Source organism: Sander vitreus, chromosome 11 (genome assembly GCF_031162955.1).
Source record: "Sander vitreus isolate 19-12246 chromosome 11, sanVit1, whole genome shotgun sequence".
Taxonomy (NCBI): Eukaryota; Metazoa; Chordata; class Actinopteri; order Perciformes; family Percidae; genus Sander; species Sander vitreus.
Genome location: NC_135865.1, coordinates 19,702,246 through 19,721,571, shown reverse-complemented (window position 1 = coordinate 19,721,571; position 19,326 = coordinate 19,702,246). Strand labels below are relative to the sequence as shown.

General features: G+C 38.1%; 2 protein-coding genes across 2 annotated transcripts; one reads left to right on the top strand and one right to left on the bottom strand.

The window, feature by feature from the left end:
* Positions 1–210: 210 nt before the first annotated feature.
* Positions 211–6,678, bottom strand: slc67a2 (solute carrier family 67 member 2). The gene is made up of 6 exons (XM_078262189.1): positions 6,311–6,678; positions 4,693–4,780; positions 4,151–4,194; positions 2,990–3,119; positions 2,081–2,290; positions 211–2,001 (listed from the first exon to the last, which is right to left on the bottom strand). The coding sequence occupies exons 1-6, from the start codon at positions 6,395–6,397 to the stop codon at positions 1,139–1,141; spliced, it is 1,422 nt and encodes a 473-aa protein (XP_078118315.1). The 5' UTR covers positions 6,398–6,678; the 3' UTR covers positions 211–1,138.
* Positions 6,679–11,319: 4,641 nt separating this feature from the next.
* On the top strand, positions 11,320–15,030 carry tmem182a (transmembrane protein 182a). Its single transcript, XM_078262977.1, has 5 exons — positions 11,320–11,478; positions 12,512–12,635; positions 13,512–13,610; positions 13,705–13,842; positions 14,807–15,030. The coding sequence occupies exons 1-5, from the start codon at positions 11,320–11,322 to the stop codon at positions 15,028–15,030; spliced, it is 744 nt and encodes a 247-aa protein (XP_078119103.1).
* Positions 15,031–19,326: the final 4,296 nt, after the last annotated feature.

Sequence of the window (19,326 nt, the reverse complement as noted above, 5' to 3'; positions counted from 1 at the left end):
CAAATCCCACTTGGCTGCCCCCTTTTATTATTTTCTTTTTCTGTAACAAATTTCCGATGTTGTTGAAAGCTGTTATCAAGCATTCTTGATACAACCATGGATACAATGTATGTTTTGAAATGTGGCACTGAAGGCACCAGCAAGAGAAGATGCAACATCCAAACTGCAGCATTGATTTCAGTGTTTCATATACAACTCAAAAGTCAAGACTCGCATACAAAACCTTGTTTATTCCTGCAAGTTGACTTTTGGCATGAATCTGCCGTGCACTTCATGGGTCACTGACACCTTTACATAAATGTATATAAAATGTTCCTTAACCAGGGGGTATTTGTTTTGGTTTTTACAAGTAGTGATCAGGAAAAAAAAAACAATTTCTTAAAATCTCCATTTAAACATATTGTTAAATAAATGAACACATCTCTGTGACTATAACATTTGCTCATATACCACCGTACGAACCATTTTGGATGCAGTGCATTTGGAGAAACAACTGGCATTGAGGTACTATGTGTTAAACTAATTATGGCTAACTAGACTAAACTACAACAGTGTGATCTACCTTGGGGTGGTCAGGCAGCCCAATTTCCCCAAAGCAACTACAGATTCAGCTCATTTATGAATGTGTGAAGCATTACTGCCTGAAATGTGAAAGGACTATTATCTTTGTCTTGTATTGTATTTTGGTGAAGCAGCAGACCGTTATTTTAACTTGTAGTGTATTATCAGTAACTGCAGGGACTTTGGACAATACAGTAGTTAGAAGATTACATTACAATTAAAAGTGTGCATTATTTCCAAGCTGTCCCAAGTAGTATGTGCCATCACAAGACCCTTATGTTTTTGTCTGATCAAACTTCAGCACAGGGGGAAGCAGATTAAACTTCTCAGCCCCGAATTCACATCAATGACGGCATGAGTTTTGAGAGCGCTCCTCAGAGAATGGCTGCAGTGCTGGTGGTGACGAGCCATTTTGACCCTGTGAGGTCGTCACATCTACAGATACGATTAGCAGAGGCATTGGGCAGGACGTTTTGTTCCCACTATGAGTCTGCTGTTCATCTTCACAGCTGGCCTCCTACAAATAAGAGCACTTCTGTGTGGAAGTTTTGCATCGATTTTAAATAAATTCAGTTAATCAGAGTTTGGCTTTTATTGTCATCCCCCTCCCGTCCCATTTGGGGATCCTGATGAGCAGTAAACATACAGCTGCAAGGGCTAAGACCACTCCCAGACTGGGGGGACCACAAGGGCTGAACTCCTGGGCCAGACCAGAGAGGAGAGGGGCCAGGACTCGACCAACGGCTGTAACTGACTGCCCGGCTCCGATCAGAGTCCCACTGGCCTGGACCCCTCCTCTCTGCAGCTCCAGGTCTGTGATACATGTCCGTCCAATAGTGGTGGAAATGGCAAAGAAGGTGGAGGTAAGCAGCACCTGTGACACACTGGGAGCTGCAGCGTACAGGAAAATGAGCAAACCGGTAAGAACTGTGGAGTGAAGCAGAAGAGCATGCATGTTGTTCCCATACAGCTGGGTGACAGGCCCCACCAGGAACCCAGCCAGGGCCCCTAAGGTGCTGCTGTAGCTGATCAGATAACCCGTCACCTTTGGTTTAAGTGAGAAACGCTCCTCCATCGCCAGGGAGAAGTTACTGTAGTAAAGCATGATAGCTATAGCCATCAGAAGACGCACCAGGAAGAGGTCCCACATGTCAGAGGAGGCCACCATGTGGATCTTGGAGCCCACTGAGGACAGCTGTCTCCAGGCAGGCTGGAGCAGAGACACCTCCCTCCAGCTGAGACCACCTACCTGCTTCCCTGGAGCTATGGAGCCTGGGTCAGTGTCTGCTGCCAACACTGGGGGGTGAGTACTTGCATTAGAGCCATTGCGAACCGACTTACTGCAGTTTTTGTCATTACAACCTTTACTTGTGTCATTGCTTGAGTTAGTGTCATTACGGTGAATTAGCGTCTCGCTCCATGGTAGTATCCATACAAGCCCTGGAATGATAAACACATAATGTTTAGTAAATATTTGAAATGCTATTGAATAAGTTATTTCTCTCCATTTCCCACCCACCTGCATTGGTAAGGAAGATGACTGCACAGGTAAAGGAGGAGGTATAAAAGCCGCCGTCATGCTCGGTGAGGTAGCCACCCACCACAGGGCCCAGGATGAAGCCAACACTGGAGGCTGCATTAAAGTGTCCCATCACCAGAGGGCGCTCTGACTCAGACACCAGGTCAGACAGCAGGGCTCTGCAGATGGAGAGGGAGTGCTTGAACAGCCCTGAGACAGAAAACGGTCAATGCACGATGAGAATGAGAAGGGGACTGATCATGCCTACTCTAGATAGTCTAGATAGTCATGATTTTATTTTACCCAAGAGCAAAGAAACAAGAGTACATCTGTAACAGTGGTGGGTCTTTTTTCCTCATACAACTTGAATGAGAAGTTAACCCCCAAGTGAAAATGAATCAGGTAGGTATGTATACCATAGTATATAACTTTATTTTACCAAAAGAAGTGACTTGTAGTAAAGTCCTTTTTAAGTCCCACTTGGCTTATTTAAGCCTTTCCTAAATTATTGAATTTAACTGTAACTATCTACTTTTTACAGTTTCAAAATACTTATTGGTGCATTTAGAAACAAAGCATGGTTAGGTAAGGAAATCTGCGACATAAGGGAAAATATTCTGATTTGGATCGATCATAAAATTATTTTAAAAGACGCTTAGTTTATTCTGAACAAACTGTTATTTAATGAACATTTGAAAATATTGTGAAAAAATATTGTCGATTGACGTCCATAGACGTTTTTCACAGCATAAATTTTGACTTGTCATAGGGGAAAACTAATAACATTACAATGAAAAGCTAAATGGAATTTAGCCATTATTGATTTTATTATTTACATCTGTAATTGTTTTTTCTGTGACATGTCAAAATGTCTTCAGTTAAAAAGTTTCAGCGTAGTTTGGGACTTACCCACAGGAATCCGTGCGAGGACAAACAAAGCGATGCTGGTGGACATTCCGAGCAGGCCGTAGCCGAGAGCGCTCAGCAGCAGGCAGGTCAGCAGAGAGTACCGCCGTCCCACCACATCACTCCAGCTGCCCTGCCAATCACACACAGGAAATGACACACAACAACAAACAAAAGTCAAACTACATTTCCCATTCTCTAAAAAGATACTTAGAAGAGAGATTATGGATCTTTATACAGTCCTGTGAAACAGGGTGGGGTTGAGGCCTAAACTTCAATCATAATGCATTGATCTGGGATTAATGACAAATCACAACAAATGGAGACGAACAGAGAAAAGTATCTCTGTACACAAGTAGTGTACGGAGATAATACAATGAAGCAGGAATCCCCAAATTTAACCATGCAGCTGTTCATATAAGCCTTTATTAGATTATCGCTCTGTCTCACGCACGCACACACACACACACACACACACACACACACAAAATGAAATAATGAAATTAGGACCAATTGAGTTTGCCGTTTACTGGGTGTAGCCTGGTGGGATTATTATAGAGACCCAGCTGTTCACGTATCCTTACGTTTAAAAGTATTTAGCCATTCTTCACACGGGAACAAACAGATGACTGCTTATCTGTTTAATTTGTCCCATGACCCCTGAAAATTAAACCAATTTTCAGGAGCTGTGGGCAGCAGGAGAAAGACGTGGAAAGCTGAGAATCCTGCATCAGATGCCATGCTTATTGTACAGTACTGTGCATTTTTTGAGTAACAGCTTGGACATGGTTTTAATCATCAAAGCTTTGATTTTTCATCCAAAGGTATAGATAAAAAAATCTCCTTAGTGACCAGTCAGTGGGTGTCAACGGGTAAAAAATGCATTTCTGTGTGAGGCAACAAGGACACAGGAGTTGTATACAAAAAGAGTGATATGTGCATCTGTGAGTACTGTAGCTTGTGTGTGGATGTGCAGATACTGGGTGTATTGTGCAACCACAACCAACCTAAAAGAGCCAGTGTTTATTGTATTCATGAAATACCAGAGATGACATGGAATGCAACCGCTTTGGCCACTAACTATGAGCATGCCTTGTCAATGAGAGAGGCTGAATGGAGCTTAGAGACAGAGACTTTTCAGAGAGAAACAAAGTAAATACTTACAACTACTGTGCTTGAGAAGAGCTGTAAGATCCCATATGTAGATCCTGCAACAGTTTCATATTAGTTTTATTCACATTTGTAATATAAGATCTATACATAATCTATACACAGAGCAGACACCATGTGTTCAGATGCAACAATCAAAATGCCTACAATTACAGCATTTTTTCGATGATTTTGTATCATCAATTCAAAACACATTCAAATGGTCCAACCAAGGGTCCAAAACTATGGTGGCGCTGAGAGCTCCACTCACTGCAATGTAAGAAAATGCATGCAAATGACAAACTTATTGTTTCAGCACTGATTTACTGTCGGAAACATATACTATGTTGTGCACATTGCAATTGTTTTGTTAGCAGCTGTGTGTCCTTATGGCAATCATTCTCTCCAAAAATTTTGATTATCTGCCTCACTGCCGGCGTTGACTCTGGCAAGCAGACAATTATTTGATCACGAGACTTGAGAGCATGTCAGCTTGCTGCCTAATTAAGCATGACCCTGGAGTTCATCTGCTATGATGATAATAGATTACAATTTACCTACAATACCAGCCACAGTGGGACTTGCTCCAAGAGCTTTCACATGATGGCTCAGCAGCGGGATGATCATGCTCACCCCAAACAAGTCCTAAAGAAGAAAGAATTCAGGAATGAGCCCAGAGGTATCCAGTTGTTATCATTATCAGGATTTTATCAGAAACCTCTGAACAGAAGAAAACATTTACATGTAAGTGAGTTTAAGGATAGTTGCAGCAGCCTCAGAATCTCATCGCCAATCCTGTTTTTGTGCAGTGCTGAGATCAGTGCAGCAGCTCTTGCCAAACTCTTGATTGAAGTCACACAGCAGTTCATACAGTGTTCTAACACTACTCGTTACACTAATTGCTTAACTTTCAGTGCATTACTGTCCCCAGCTATTTTTTGTCTGCCAAAAATATGAGCAGCCTGGATTCTTTTAGTCACCTTTAATCAGATGATCATTTAGCCAGATATGCAGACTGAAATGTAAAGCTAGTTCTCTGAAGAATGACTGCTTTGCCATGTCCTTAAATTCAAGGATACATCGGTCCACTCTGAAACAGTATTTTACTGACAGTGATGCTTTAAAGAGGTGGCCCTCAACACACTCAGAGGTGTCAAAACAACCTGCTTTGTTCTATAACATCTCCTTTATTTAGTAGCTGCACACCTGATTCATTTAGGGTGACATTTTTCAAAATACACACATCATATGTATGCAAATAACATTCATTTATTTATATTCTGAGTGGTCAGAAAGTATTCTTGATGCATCTTTAAGAAGAAAACACTTTCGAAAATGCCACAACAGCACCATGTGCGTATGCTCCTCTATGCTGAGTTTATACTGGCCTTGCACTTTTTAAATAAGCATTACATTATACATGATGTTCCTGATGTCTGCAGTCAAACATGTTATATGGTAACAGTATCTATTACAGATGAAGAAGAAATGTGTGTCTGCAGATATCAGATTTAACTTAACATGAAACCGTCTTAAAACTAGACATACATTTTTAGAAACCATGCTTGCAGACTTAATATCTTACTACAGGCAAGTATGACAGGTCAGTGTTTTAGGGGTCTGTGCAAGCAAGGGTATGATTTAGGTAAAGGGAATATAAGCTACAACACTTATGCTGTTGAAGACATCAATACATCCTGACAATATGTAAAGGCTATGATAAACACTCATCCCTTTAAATGTAACACACTTACACTTCTAAGACGTCCTTTGCAACATTTAAAGTATTACATTTTAATTTTACATCAAAGCCATTTTACATCAAGACCACAAAAGTATTACAGTAAAGGCCATGGTGACTTTTTTGAACTGATGTGCTAATTTACAGTTTAAACAGGGTTTTTGTGTATTCTGTATTCACTATTTTAAATGTGGAATATTGTTGTTTTTGTTTTATTCATATCATTTATTTTTGAGAAAATACCTTTTTGAGAAATATCAGTATTATTTCTATAATGACTCATGGTTTTACATCACCTGCAAACACCGTGAGGATGCCTTGGTCAATGTTTGTACAGTTCGAACAACAAGGAAGTGTCTGATCTCTGAATTGTGAAATTGTTATGAAAACATGACCTGACAGTTCACTCAGTCAAGTCTCAGTTAGTTACTCACCATGAAGCCCACCATATAGATACATTGTATAATCCTCGTCCGTCCTCTTGGTTTCTGAAATAAAGGGCTACATTTCTGGATGTTCATCGTCCCGCTGTGACAGCACGGTTACAGCCAAAGCGGAAGCGCTCATCCGCTCGACTGTAAATTATCCAAACACACAGGGCACGTCTCAGTCCCCGGCGGGTCTCTCACATGCAGAGGGTGATGAGAAACTGCTCGATTTTAACCGTCGGCACAAATGTGTCAGGTGTAAAAAGCGGCGGATTTGAAAGAGATAGTATACGTCCTGCGATGGAGCTGACTGTTCGAGTCGTGGTTAATTTCTCAGGCGTTGAACTGCAGTGTTGTTCGGTCTGATCCCCCCGCGGCTGCTCTGACAGTTGGTATCGCTCGCTGACGTCACAGACCTGAATCGGGAAATTCTTATTCATAAAATACATAACAAGAGTCGTTAACCCGTTAATTTGTATTGCATTCTGGAAAAGCTTTGAAGATTATATGGTATCTAAAACAAAACATGCAATCACACTTGAAGGCAAACATATTATTACCTATTTTGAATGTAAAGATAGAAAGTTATGTAATATTGTAAATCTCTTTATTTTATTAGGTAAGTTCCATATCCATAAGGCAACATTTTCCAGATCAACACCGTGCTTCTGACTATTCCAGGTTGAATTTGACATGTACTTTGAGTCTCTTAAGTTGGTATCCAATAAGAAAGCTATCTTAATATCTGATGTCTAAGTGCTCCTGCTGTCTATATTATTAACGAAGTTTGAAAGTCTGTCTCTTTTGTATCTTTTATTTCTCTCTGTTGTCTGATTATTACTTTCATATTTACTTTCATATTATATTATTTGTACATATTTTTGTATTCTTTTATTTGATTACATACTGTGATGACTACATATCTGTAAACTATTTTTCGAAATAATAAATACAGTTTGGAAAAATAAAAAATCATAAAATACATCCTGATGATACAACATTGTTTTTGAAGGATAGCTCACAAGTTCCTCTAGCTATTAATATTATATAATTGTTTTCTAGGGCTTCTGGTCTTCGTTTGAATCTAAATAAATGTGAACTGTTGGCTATAAAAGATATGTAATGCGTAATATGTAATATGTAATGTAATGCTGACTTAGTGGCGAACATTCCAGTAAAGAATTCTGTAATGTATTTAGGTATTACTATAGATAAGAAAGACTCCCAGAGATGTTCAATTAATTTTAATCCTATTATTGAAAAAACAAAAAGAAAATGTAATCAATGGCTTTTAAGAGATCTATCATTAAGAGGCAGGGTTTTACTTTCAAAAGCTGAAGGGATATCTAGGTTAACATACACTGCATTTTCACTTAGTGTTGATACCCACACCTGTAAAGCTATAGACAAACTTCTCTGACTTTGTTTGGAAAAACTGCACTCATTATGTAAGAAAATCTGTTCTAATGAATGAGTACTGTAAAGGTGGCCTTAACGTTTTGGACTTTACTACTTTAAATTATACATTTAAAATCAATTGGATCAGGCGATACCTCAGGTGTCCTACTTCTCTGTGGAACTTTATTCCCCATTACATCTTTTCTTCATTAGGTGGTCTCAACTTTATTTTGATCTGTAACTATAATATTGACAAAATTCCCCTCAAACTTGCTTCTTTTCATAAACAAAAGTTATTGGCCTGGTCTTTAATCTTCCAACATAATTTTAGTCCCCACAGATTATATATTTGGAACAATACATATGTTTTATTCAAAAATGGATACATTTTCTTTAAACAATGGTTTGATAACAATATTTTGTTGGTCAGTCAATTATTTAACCCAAGACGGTCAACTTTATTATTTCTTCAGCAGTATGGTATCCCTGTTACTCCTAGGGAGTTTTCGATTGTTTTCCATGCTATCCCCATGGGTGTAATTGCAACTTTTAGAGGTTTTAAGGCTGATGGTAATCTCCCTCCCTGTTTTAGGTAATGTACTTGATGCTGAGGTTGGTAGAAGTTGCTTCTCTCCACACTGTAAGAATATCAACAAAATAATTCAACTTTTTCAACATGACATCATTAGTACACCCTCTTCTTTATCACACTGGTCCAGCTTTGTTGGAGGAATCAAAGAGAAACTCTTGTGCATTTATTTTGGTTATACCCTCATACTAAATTACTTTGGAGTAAACTGTCTCGATACTTAGCTGATCTTATTTACCCTAAATTCTCCATGTGCTGGGAAAATGTACTTTTTGGTTTCATTAACTTTGTCACAAATCTCACCTCTCAATTTTATTTAATCAACCTGATTTTAATTTTGACCAAACTTTACATCCATAAGTCCAAATTCCAAAATAAAACACCTTCATAGAGCTGCCCATTCACATTAAACACTATATATCTACTATATCCCGTTGCAGTAATAAGAAGGTTGTTAGAGCACACTATTTGTAATTTTCAAATGCTTTATGTAAATTGAGTTTTTTTCTTTCTTTTTATTATTGTTTTATTTTTTGTCTCTCCCCTGGCATACTTGACCTGTTTGTCTTGTATACACTTGTGGCTGTACACTTATACTTACTGGCTTATGTTATGTGCTTAATAAAAAAAGTAAAATAAATAAATAAATAATAATATTTCATAGAATACATCCATGTCATAAACAGATGAGGGGAAAAAATCATAAACACATATTATTTGATATTTTCTTTTCGAAAATATGATACTCATTATTATATATCCTACATAACAAATGAATGGTCTTCCTCTGTGATGAATATTTCCCCAAGCTCTTTATATTTTGTTTTCAGCTCTTAGACTTAATGATATTGCAGTTACTTTTACGCCATCTGCTGGACAAACTGAGGCATTCAACACTACTCAAGTTTACATTATTTGAGTCCAAACTACAGCAAACTGAATTTAAAATAATACTGCAATGATGAAAATCACCTAATCACAAGAATCCAATGATTCTGGAAATACTACATTACTATTATTTCATAATTATATTAACTCTACAATACGAAGAGTGTGATGATTATTCCAGTTCTGAGTCCTTTTAGATCAGAGTAATGGTGCTAAAATAAAGAATATAATTAGTTTAGACAAAAACGTGTAGGAAAGTGTTTCACTGACCCTTTGAAGAGCTCAAGCAACCTCTGAACTCAAGACTGGGCCTGTGTGGAGAAGATAACTTTTAAACGTCTAAATTACATTCTTATAAGATATTAATAAAAGTCCTAAACATGTTCACGTGATTCATTTTAAAGGGAGGTACTTTGTGATACTGATAACAGTTAATCAGCAATCCTTATCACTTAAACTATTTGCCACCTTGAAATACAAACATACTGAATGAATGAATGAATGAATGAATATATTTTTATTATTGTGTCATGCATACAATAAAATATGCCCAGCCCACACAGGCTTACAAGACACCATTACCTAGGACAAAGGACCAGATGCCAACGTAACCACATACCCTAAACAAATAAACCTTCTAGTCTTTTTTGCCAAGCTTTAGAAACAAAACTACTATTTGTCACACTGTTTAGTACCATTGTGCATGCTCAGTGAAAAACTCAACAGGAATAAATCGGTTTTATATTAAACAAGTGGCGGAAGGAGTACTCAGATTCTTTACTTGCATGGAGTGAGTGGAGTGAAGAAAACAATATTTCACTATGAAATGAAGTGGAGTAGAGGTATAAAGTAGCATTAAATACTAAGTACAAGTGCCTCAAAATTTTACTTAAGTAAGTGTATGTAGTTACTTACAGTAGTGGATATAACACACACACACACACACACACACACACACACACACACACACACACACACACACACACACACACACACACACACACTACAGAACAGTGGATGTGGGTGGAGTAGGATAGCCTGGGTCACATCAGTGTGTAAATTTGCCAGTGTCTATATGTAGGCTCACTGCTAAATGTGCCCCTAAGATGCTAATAAACAAGTATTTCCCCTCAGCTCACACTAACTGTTACTGACCACAACATCAGACTTTAAACTTCTTTGTTTTAGGTTATACTGTAAACATTTATTGAAATACTACTTAAATAACTTCAGTTTAAGTAACAAAACTGCATTTATGTGGCATTAGCTAAATTACCGTATGATTAAATGGAATACTGTCTTTTGTTGTCAATAACACAAAAGTATTACAGTAAAGGCCCTGGTGACTTTTTTAACTGATGTGTTAATTTACAGTTTAAACAGGGTTTTTGTGTATTCTGTATCCAATACTTTAAATGTGGAATATTGTTGTTTTTGTTTTATTCATATTATTTATTTTTGAGAAAATACATTATTGAGAAATCTCAGTATTATTTCAATAATGACTCATTTAAACTGTTTATAAAGCTTCAGTTGATAATTATCTCTGTATTCTTGGAGTGTGATACAACTGTAAAGGTGCATTTACAGTAATTTCCATCTCACCCATTTACAGGAAATAATACTGGTGTGTATGTGTGTTGTTTACATGTGTGTTGTCCCAGCTTTGGGCAGGGTGTTGTGGGATACTCCTCTTCTGTCCTTTCAGTCTCACCCTGCCCTGACATTCCCGTGCAGACGGTGGGTGTCCAGTTGCCACCGGTTATTTCTGCGTTGATCCCCTCCCTTCACACACTCCAACTGCTTCACACACTTTGTCCCACAATGGAGTGTCGCAGCCGCCTTCAGTCAGACCCCCAAAATAGCCCAGGGTGTGTAGAGGGTGGGCTGACTGCAGACCCCATCAGGGTCCAAAGAAGTCATGTGCTCAACCTTGTCCTCCCATAACACAAACAGAGATAGGAGAGGAGTCAAGATCCAGTCACAACATAAACCAGCTGGGACACATCTTACTCAGTGGATGTACTTCAAGGAGTGACTGTTTCTGCCTCTGCTTGTCACATGCACTCACTGTAGTTAGAGGGGAAAGGCAGACTGAGTGTGAGCATCCAGTAGCTGAGTGGCTGGTCAATCCTGGACCATGAGGCTTAGTGTGGCGTTGTTTTTTGCGGGGCTCTTTGGGGCGTTGGCAGCTATGTTCATCCTCCTTTCGTTTGGAACTGATTACTGGCTGCTGGCCTCAGAGAGTTGCCACTCGAACCCTGATGGATCTGTTGGCCCGGGTGGTGTGACCATAGAGGTGGGTGTCAAAGAGGAAGATCAGTTATAATTTGTTATGTCTTTCTTATCTCTTGATGAATATTAGTTATCATGTGTTTTTAGGTTGAAAAAAGTTCATATTTGTAACCCCAGGAATTAAAATGAGGTCAGCTGTTCTTAGGCCACAGAGAGTAATTCTATTATTTTCTACAGTATTTAAGCTTTAAATGTTGTATTGTGAAATTGCACTCTGTACCCTCATACTTAAACATATTCCATATAATGGTGGATCTTTAAACTAAGATTAAAGTCACTTCTACTATTTTAGAAACTGTGATCAGTTGCTCTAATCATTCTTTCAGTAGATGAACAGCAGGGTGGAGAGGCATCCCTGCAGGACTTCTTCATGTAACCAGACACTGTTTAATGTAGTGTGTGTTCAGCAATGCAGTGATTGAGACATATCTTGTGCCCCTATGATAGAGATACAAACACCAGTAGTCCCAGTGGTATGGTACTGTATTAAATATCACTGACTAGAACATACCTAGCTTTTCATAGTGGGCACTGAAACTAAAACCGAGGCACGATATCACCACAATAAAACCAAAGTGGTAGCACATAGTATACATTCATAAAATGTGAGAATCTTTTTAATTTAATTTATTTTAATTCTGGACAAGTTATATTTTCATAGCAATAACATCATATATAAAGGGGGGATACAGTGTGAAAAGTGCAGGATCCATTTAGGTTTTTTGCTCACGTGCAAAAATACTGACCACTTGTGATGAGTGTTTCCTGAATGGGAACACCTTTGGCCTGCACGCTCGCTCGGCACCAAACCAAACCTGCATGAGGTTAGAGGTGCTTGCTCAGCTCAACCCTTGACCTGACTAAGCAGCTGCTCTGCCACTGTGGCAGCACACTGTACACCTGCCTCACTACATCAACAGATAACATGGGGTGCATCAATAATTATGCTTATACAAACCCTATTCTGCAGACTTTATATATATACAGTATATTATATATATTTAAGCCACCATTCCTTCCTTTGCGCTTTCTTTCAGCGTGGAGATGTGTTGCTGCAGGAGCGCACTAGTGATATCACTCTATACCATGAGGGTTTTTTCTGGAGGTGTTCATTTGGAGGCAGCGTGGGTGATGACAACCTGATGTGGAAGCTCTGGTTCAGTAAGTGAGACACACGTTATTGCTCCGATAGCTAACTCTTGTGCTTTGTTGACTTTGGCTTAACTTTCTCATTGTTTCCACTGCTTCATATTTGAAAAATGATGGGAATAATTGCAAAATCAACTCATTTCATTCCTTTAAATATTTTGTTTCTTTTCATCTGACCGTAAATCCTTCCCTTTTGCTATAAACTGTGCTTGCACATGTGATTAAGGCAACAAGATATTTATTATTAGAAAACATTTTATGTTTCATATGTTATATGGGCTATGCACGCATCCTTTTTTGTGCCAAAAAAACATTACCGTTATCTTGTATGTTATCAGTATGTTAATGTTCAGGCTGTTCTCATGAACCATTCGCACATATAGCTATGAAAAGTAATGCACTGTAATGATTCAAAATAAAAATCAGTTTTTTTATTTGCTGCTATTCTGTCTATAAAACGCATATGACGCCACAATGGTACGAACCCTCTCATGTGTTTAGAGGCTGTGCCATGTGATGTTATTCTGGTCAGGTGATTGTGTGCATCGTCTATTTTCTGATGGAGACTTTGAATGGTGGTTCATTGTCAGAAACAGCCTTTGGCACTGAAAGGACCTTGTGAGGGTCTGTGGAAGAGAAGAGAGCAAAGAATAGGAAAGACGATAAAAACATGAGAGAAAAAGTGGAGAATAATCATAATCATCACTTTATGACACTCTGTTGACTCTCAAATTTAATTGTATACCAGTCTGCAACGTACATATATATATATATATATATATATATATATTGTATTTAAGTGATATCCTCTAACTGCAAACTGTGTTTGTTTACTTGTAAGATTAAGTTTATCTATTTTCTGTGTTGATTTATTCTTTCTCTCTCCAGCAAATCAGCCTCAATCAAAAGTTTGCAGGCATGCCTACCTTTTCCCATTCCCTGTGTCTCATCAGACCCACAATGCAACAGAGTATGATTCAGCCATAAGTAAGTGTCTGTTTATCTATTGAGATTTGCCTCATTGTACAGATTGAGTTTATTTTCTTTACTAAGACACTTGGCGAACATCTCTGTTGTCCAGTCTACAGGGGCTTCTGGAGCATCTTCATGCTCATTGGTGTGGCAGCTGTAGTGCTCGGTGGGTTCTTCATCATCTGTGCTGCTCCGTTCGCCAGCCATCGCTTGTATAAAGCAGGCGGCGGCCTGTTCCTGGCATCTGGTGAGGTTTCAAAATGGTTAAATCTGGTGGTGGAAAGTAACTAAGTACACTTTGGCCTACTTAAGTACTGTTCTTATGTACAAAGTGAGGTACTCGTAGTACACTTGATTTATTTCTCATTGTATGCTACTTTATACTTTTACTCCATTACAGTTGTTCGACAACTCTAGTTACTGCTGATTACAAATTAGGATTTTACATTAAAAACCCATAATAAGCGGATGAAATACAATTCATTGCATTATAAAATATAAAGGGTTCCCAACCTTTATGGTTTGTGGCCTCTTTTTAAAAATCAGTGTGAAGTTGGGAGTCCTTGTCCAAGTTTTAGATGTCTATGCAGTTCCACCAAAGAGACATTTCCCCTCTAAACTTCTCAGATGGTTTCATTAAATAACTGGTTGACGTCCAAAGGATATTTAATATATATAATATAATATATATATATATATATATATACCACAACCATATATATATATATATATATATATATATATATGGTTGTGGTCCTCTCTATCCTCTCCCATTAATTATCTCAGGACCCCTTAGATTGATTTTATGACCCTTTGGAGGGGATGAGACCCATAGGTTGGGAACCTAGTGGACTTAACTCTCTAAGTAGCTAAAACCAGCTCCACCTCGACCAACAACAGTAAGATTCTGCACAGCCATTGAAGAGTATTAACAACCTAATAATGTCATATATAATGATGTCTCACTTACAGAGGCCATTTTGTTGCATAACAAATACTTTTACTTTTGATACTTTCACTGTATTGATAACATTGGACTCATAATACTTTTAGGACTTTAGCTTGTAATGGTACACTTAAGTAAAGTCTGAGTACTTCTCCCACCACTGGTTAAATATGTATTTCTTTTCCCTGTTTTGGATCCATTTGTTTATATAGAAAGTGTGCGGGTGAGTTCTCATCTCTGCCTCTGCTGCTTTTCTTTGCACCAGGTCTTTTCCTGCTGTGTGTGGTGGTTATGTACGTACTGTGGGTGCAGGTGTTGGATGTGGTGGATCTCTACATAGACCACCAGCGCACAGTGTGTCCAGACTTCCAGCTGTCCCTCAACTATGGTCTGTCCTTCATGTTTGCCCCTATTGGCATCTTCTTCTGCCTCCTGGCTGGCCTTCTTTTCCTCCTCATTGGCCGAACCGTCCAGAATCACTGCCACTGACTTCAACCAGCAGCAGGTTAGAGGAAGAGTTGAGGCTTGAGGTGGTTGGACTCAGTGGTGTAGTCTACGTGATGCGCAGGTATATGCAGTATACCCACTAACAAAGATCCAGGATTTCCATATATCCACTTAAAATGCCCAATGACACGCAACAACATACTTTCCATTATAATTATGATAAATTTTGAATTGTCGTCTGTGTTTATCTTCTTCGCATAGGCTAAATAAAGATATTTCCACCGTAAATTGGTGCATAAAAGTGTATTCGATTGAAGGAAATTAAGTCTTTGACGCTCAAAATTTCCCCTCTGGGAGGTGGCTCGGTTGGTAGAGCTAGGCGCACATGTGCAGGGGTTTGTTCCTCAGTGCAGAAGGTCTGGGGTTTGAGTCTGGACTGTGGCAGCGTTCCTGCATGTCCTCCCCCCTCTTTCTCTGTTTTCATATCTCAGCTTTCCTGTCTAATAAAGGCAGAAATTTAAAAAAATAAATAAAAGGCTTATATATATATAGGCCAATATATATAGTTCAGTATACAATGCATTAGACTACACCACTGGTTGGACTGTTTTTCTTCTTTTTTTTGCCACCAGACCTTGGACATTTTCCTCATTTTGTCTGACATGTACAGTGAATACTATATGGAAGCTCTGTGGTATAAATGATCTGTCTGTCTTCAACACTTTGTTCCAGGATGAAAAAACATTGTTGCCATTGTTGAGTTCAGAAATGGCGTCATAATCACTCCAGCCTGAGCTATTTTCAATTCAGCTAAGTTACGTACAAGTCTATTCACAACAAGCCTGATCACTGGCAGTATGAATGCCTTTAGTGCATAACACTTTTGTTTGAATCTTGTGTGTTGATGGTTGTCAGGGTTATGAGTGTATGTCAAATGACCAGCAATCAATGTTGATAAATGTTAATTCAGGCATTTGTGTTTGCTATTTGTAAAAAATAGTAAGTAATTATAATATATATTTTGCTTTGTATAGTGTTTTAAAAATATCTTTAAAATAAAGTGCATAGTGAAAAGCTATAAGGTGGCATGATATTTTTATTTTCTCTATATACAGTAATGGAAGTCAGTGTTTTTGGAAAAAACACATGGCCAGCAGCTTTGTCTGCAGTCAACTTAAAAGGTAAGGCTGATGATATTCTACATTTTTTCATTGTACACAAATCCAGTGAAAACACCAAAACCAATACTTCCCAACTCTGTGGCACTCATCTCCAAGCTGATTAATTTATACTAAAGATGTAATATTTAAAAACAGATCGCAAATGTACACACTCCTTTTCTTTCTCTTTTTTTGCTGGCAGCTGTAGTTTTTAGCAAACGTTACTCAAACAGAGTAAATAGTGCAGTTGTTGTACTTTTTTAAGCTGCAGACTTATACACATTGCATGTTCTGGTGAGTATTTACGACAACAGGACAGCATATGTGTATCAGCTCAGTATAAACTACACAGCCTGCGTTCATCTAATAAATGAACATGCCACTCTTTTGATGGATATGGAGCTTTATGGTGCAGAACATACTGCATTGGTACGAATATAAGACGACCCTGATTATAAGATGATCCCCCCTCTTTCAAGACTCATTTTTGGAAAAAATACTTTTTGAAGACCAAATCTTGTTTTTATAAAGAAAATAATTTTATTTGACAATAATTCTGATAAAAACACATTGAATAAAACATGGTAGGCTGTTGTTTTTAACATCTTTTAAATAAAATAATATTTTCAATATATTTTTAGATGAAAGTGTCACAGTTAAATTAACAGTAAACATGAAAATGTTAGTTGTGTCATCTCTAATTCATTTTCTACTATTAGACATCAATAGGCCAAATCCCACTAATTTCAGCCTCCAGGCCTCCAGGGGTCCTCTTGGCCTGTCTGGTTCTATTTCCCCATACACATACACTGACTACAAGTCCCTCCTGCTAGGGGATTCTGTTGGCTGACTAAACGCCACATTCAGCTGACAAACTGCATGTGATTGGTTCATAGACCCATCAGTCAGCGTCATCTTGGCTACTGGACCGAGGTAACAGAGTATTATTATAATTTTCACACAGAACAATGACTAAATAGCTATTCAGATGGATTTATCGCTTTGGAATTACTCGTCAGAGTCTCTGAAACTCTCTGAAAAGTTACAGTCTTCCCGGTCGGATAACTAAGCTTCTGGAAGGGTTACAAAGACACCAAACATATGGCTGGAAAACTGGAGCTAACGGCTACACGGCTAAAAACAAGACGTGACACTGGGGTGAAAGAAAAACGGAGATTTGTGAGTTGATTTTTGGATTCATAATTATTTATATATGTTACAAAGACTGTAATTCCACGATGATTTAAAAAAGCTTCTGGATGGCCTACAATTGTTAGATGATCTTGTTAAAACGGCGCATTTCTCTGCTTCTAAACAAAAACAAAAGTAAGTCTTTACACTGTATTGATCTGGAGATATTCAATATTACATTATACCACGTGCACTTTAGAGGGTTAACATAAAAAAGTCTAGACCCCAAATATAAGACGACCCCACTTTTTCAGATGTATTTCCAGGAAATTCGGATATATATATATATTATATATATATATATATATATATATATGTCTTTTTTTCAGACAATAACAAAAATGTTGAATACAATCAGACTTATCCTAAAATATTCATATTTTACTGAGTGTATCCCCTTAATCTTGTAGCTTTTTCTGCATTGTTATTATACAATTTCTGTACATGTGAAACTGTGCTGTTATTAGTTTTTCCCTTTTGACCAGTTTCTTGGTTCAGCACAGTTCACTCTGTTTATGAACAGAACTTTTTTGTTGAGTTTATGTAGCTGTTTTATGTTTATGTTGTTAAGTTTTTGTCCTCCGGTACTTCTATGATGTTGTTAAGTTTGTATTCATCATAACATCACATCTGTCCAATTATATGCTTTTCTTTTTTCTGTTTGCCAATAAAATGACAAGGCCAGGGCAAGCTTTGATGTATATAAAATTAATAATGTTGTCATTTAATTAATTTAAAGAATTGTGAAAGGATGTGCGCTCTTGAGTCCAGGCTTCAGGTGAGTGTGTAGCTAAAATTAACAGTCCCATTTCATAGAGAAAAAAAAGGAGAAGAGGCTCTTAAGATTTATTCCATGTGGAAAAGGTGACAATGTAAAATTAAAAGTAATAATTAAGACCATATAATTCTAGGAGAACACCTTTTGCACATGGACTATATTAATTCTTGCAGGGAATTTTCCTATAAAATGGGATGATTGTAACAAAGGTCTGGAAAATTACAAAACATTTAACTCAAAATACCACAAGAGGGCGCTGCTGCTCACATGATTTACACATCACCATACACCAGAGAGGCAGAAATCCTATTTTCTTATCTACAGTCTATGTGGAGTGTATGTGGCATTATGCATTTATTAAACAACTTCAGAGGTAGGCTCTGTAGATGAAATAATTCACACCTTGGTTGACAGACGGACAGTAATTTCACTCATGAATGGAGCATTTGATCAGGATCTGAATGGACTCCTGTGTCGATTCTCATGTGTCTGTATCAACTCTGTGCCTTTTGAGCTTTATAATATGTTTATCATATATAGGGAAATGCATCTGTGGTTTGCCTCGGAATGCAGAAGGAAGCGACACAATGTAAGGCATTGATTACTTTGTGAGATTGACTTTGCCTTTACAGAAGACACTTTTAGGATGGCGATTCACACTTCCAAATTCCGGAAATTTCAAATTGCTGTACCACTCTGAGAGAAAAGCCACACCAAACTTCAGCCCAGTTATATGACAAGCTACACTGAGCTACACCTCTGCAACAAGAAGAGGCCACAGAGGTTGGCAGATGCTAATAAATTGGAAGATAAAATCACAGGATTTGTCCTGTGTCAGGTTGGAGTGGTCCTTTCATCCGAGTCTCCCCAAGGAAAGAGATTTCTTATCTGGTGGTCTTCCTGGTTAAAATGAAATCCTAATAAGATATAAAAAAAAAGGCTTAATCATTTCTCAATCCATATCCAAGTGAGAGTGTGTGTGAGAAGAGAGAGAGAGAGAGAGAGAGAGAGAGAGAGAGAGAGAGAGAGAGAGAGAGAGAGAGATTTAATGCAGGTGTGGAGCAGGCCACCTCCAGAAGAAGCCGGGCCTTGCAGTCAGTAATGCCATCAGACTCCCAGCTGAATTCAGCACTGTTCTGCATGATTGCCCATGATAATTGTGTGTTGATAGGGAGCGCCGGAGATGGAGTATAATTTCCACTGAGAGAT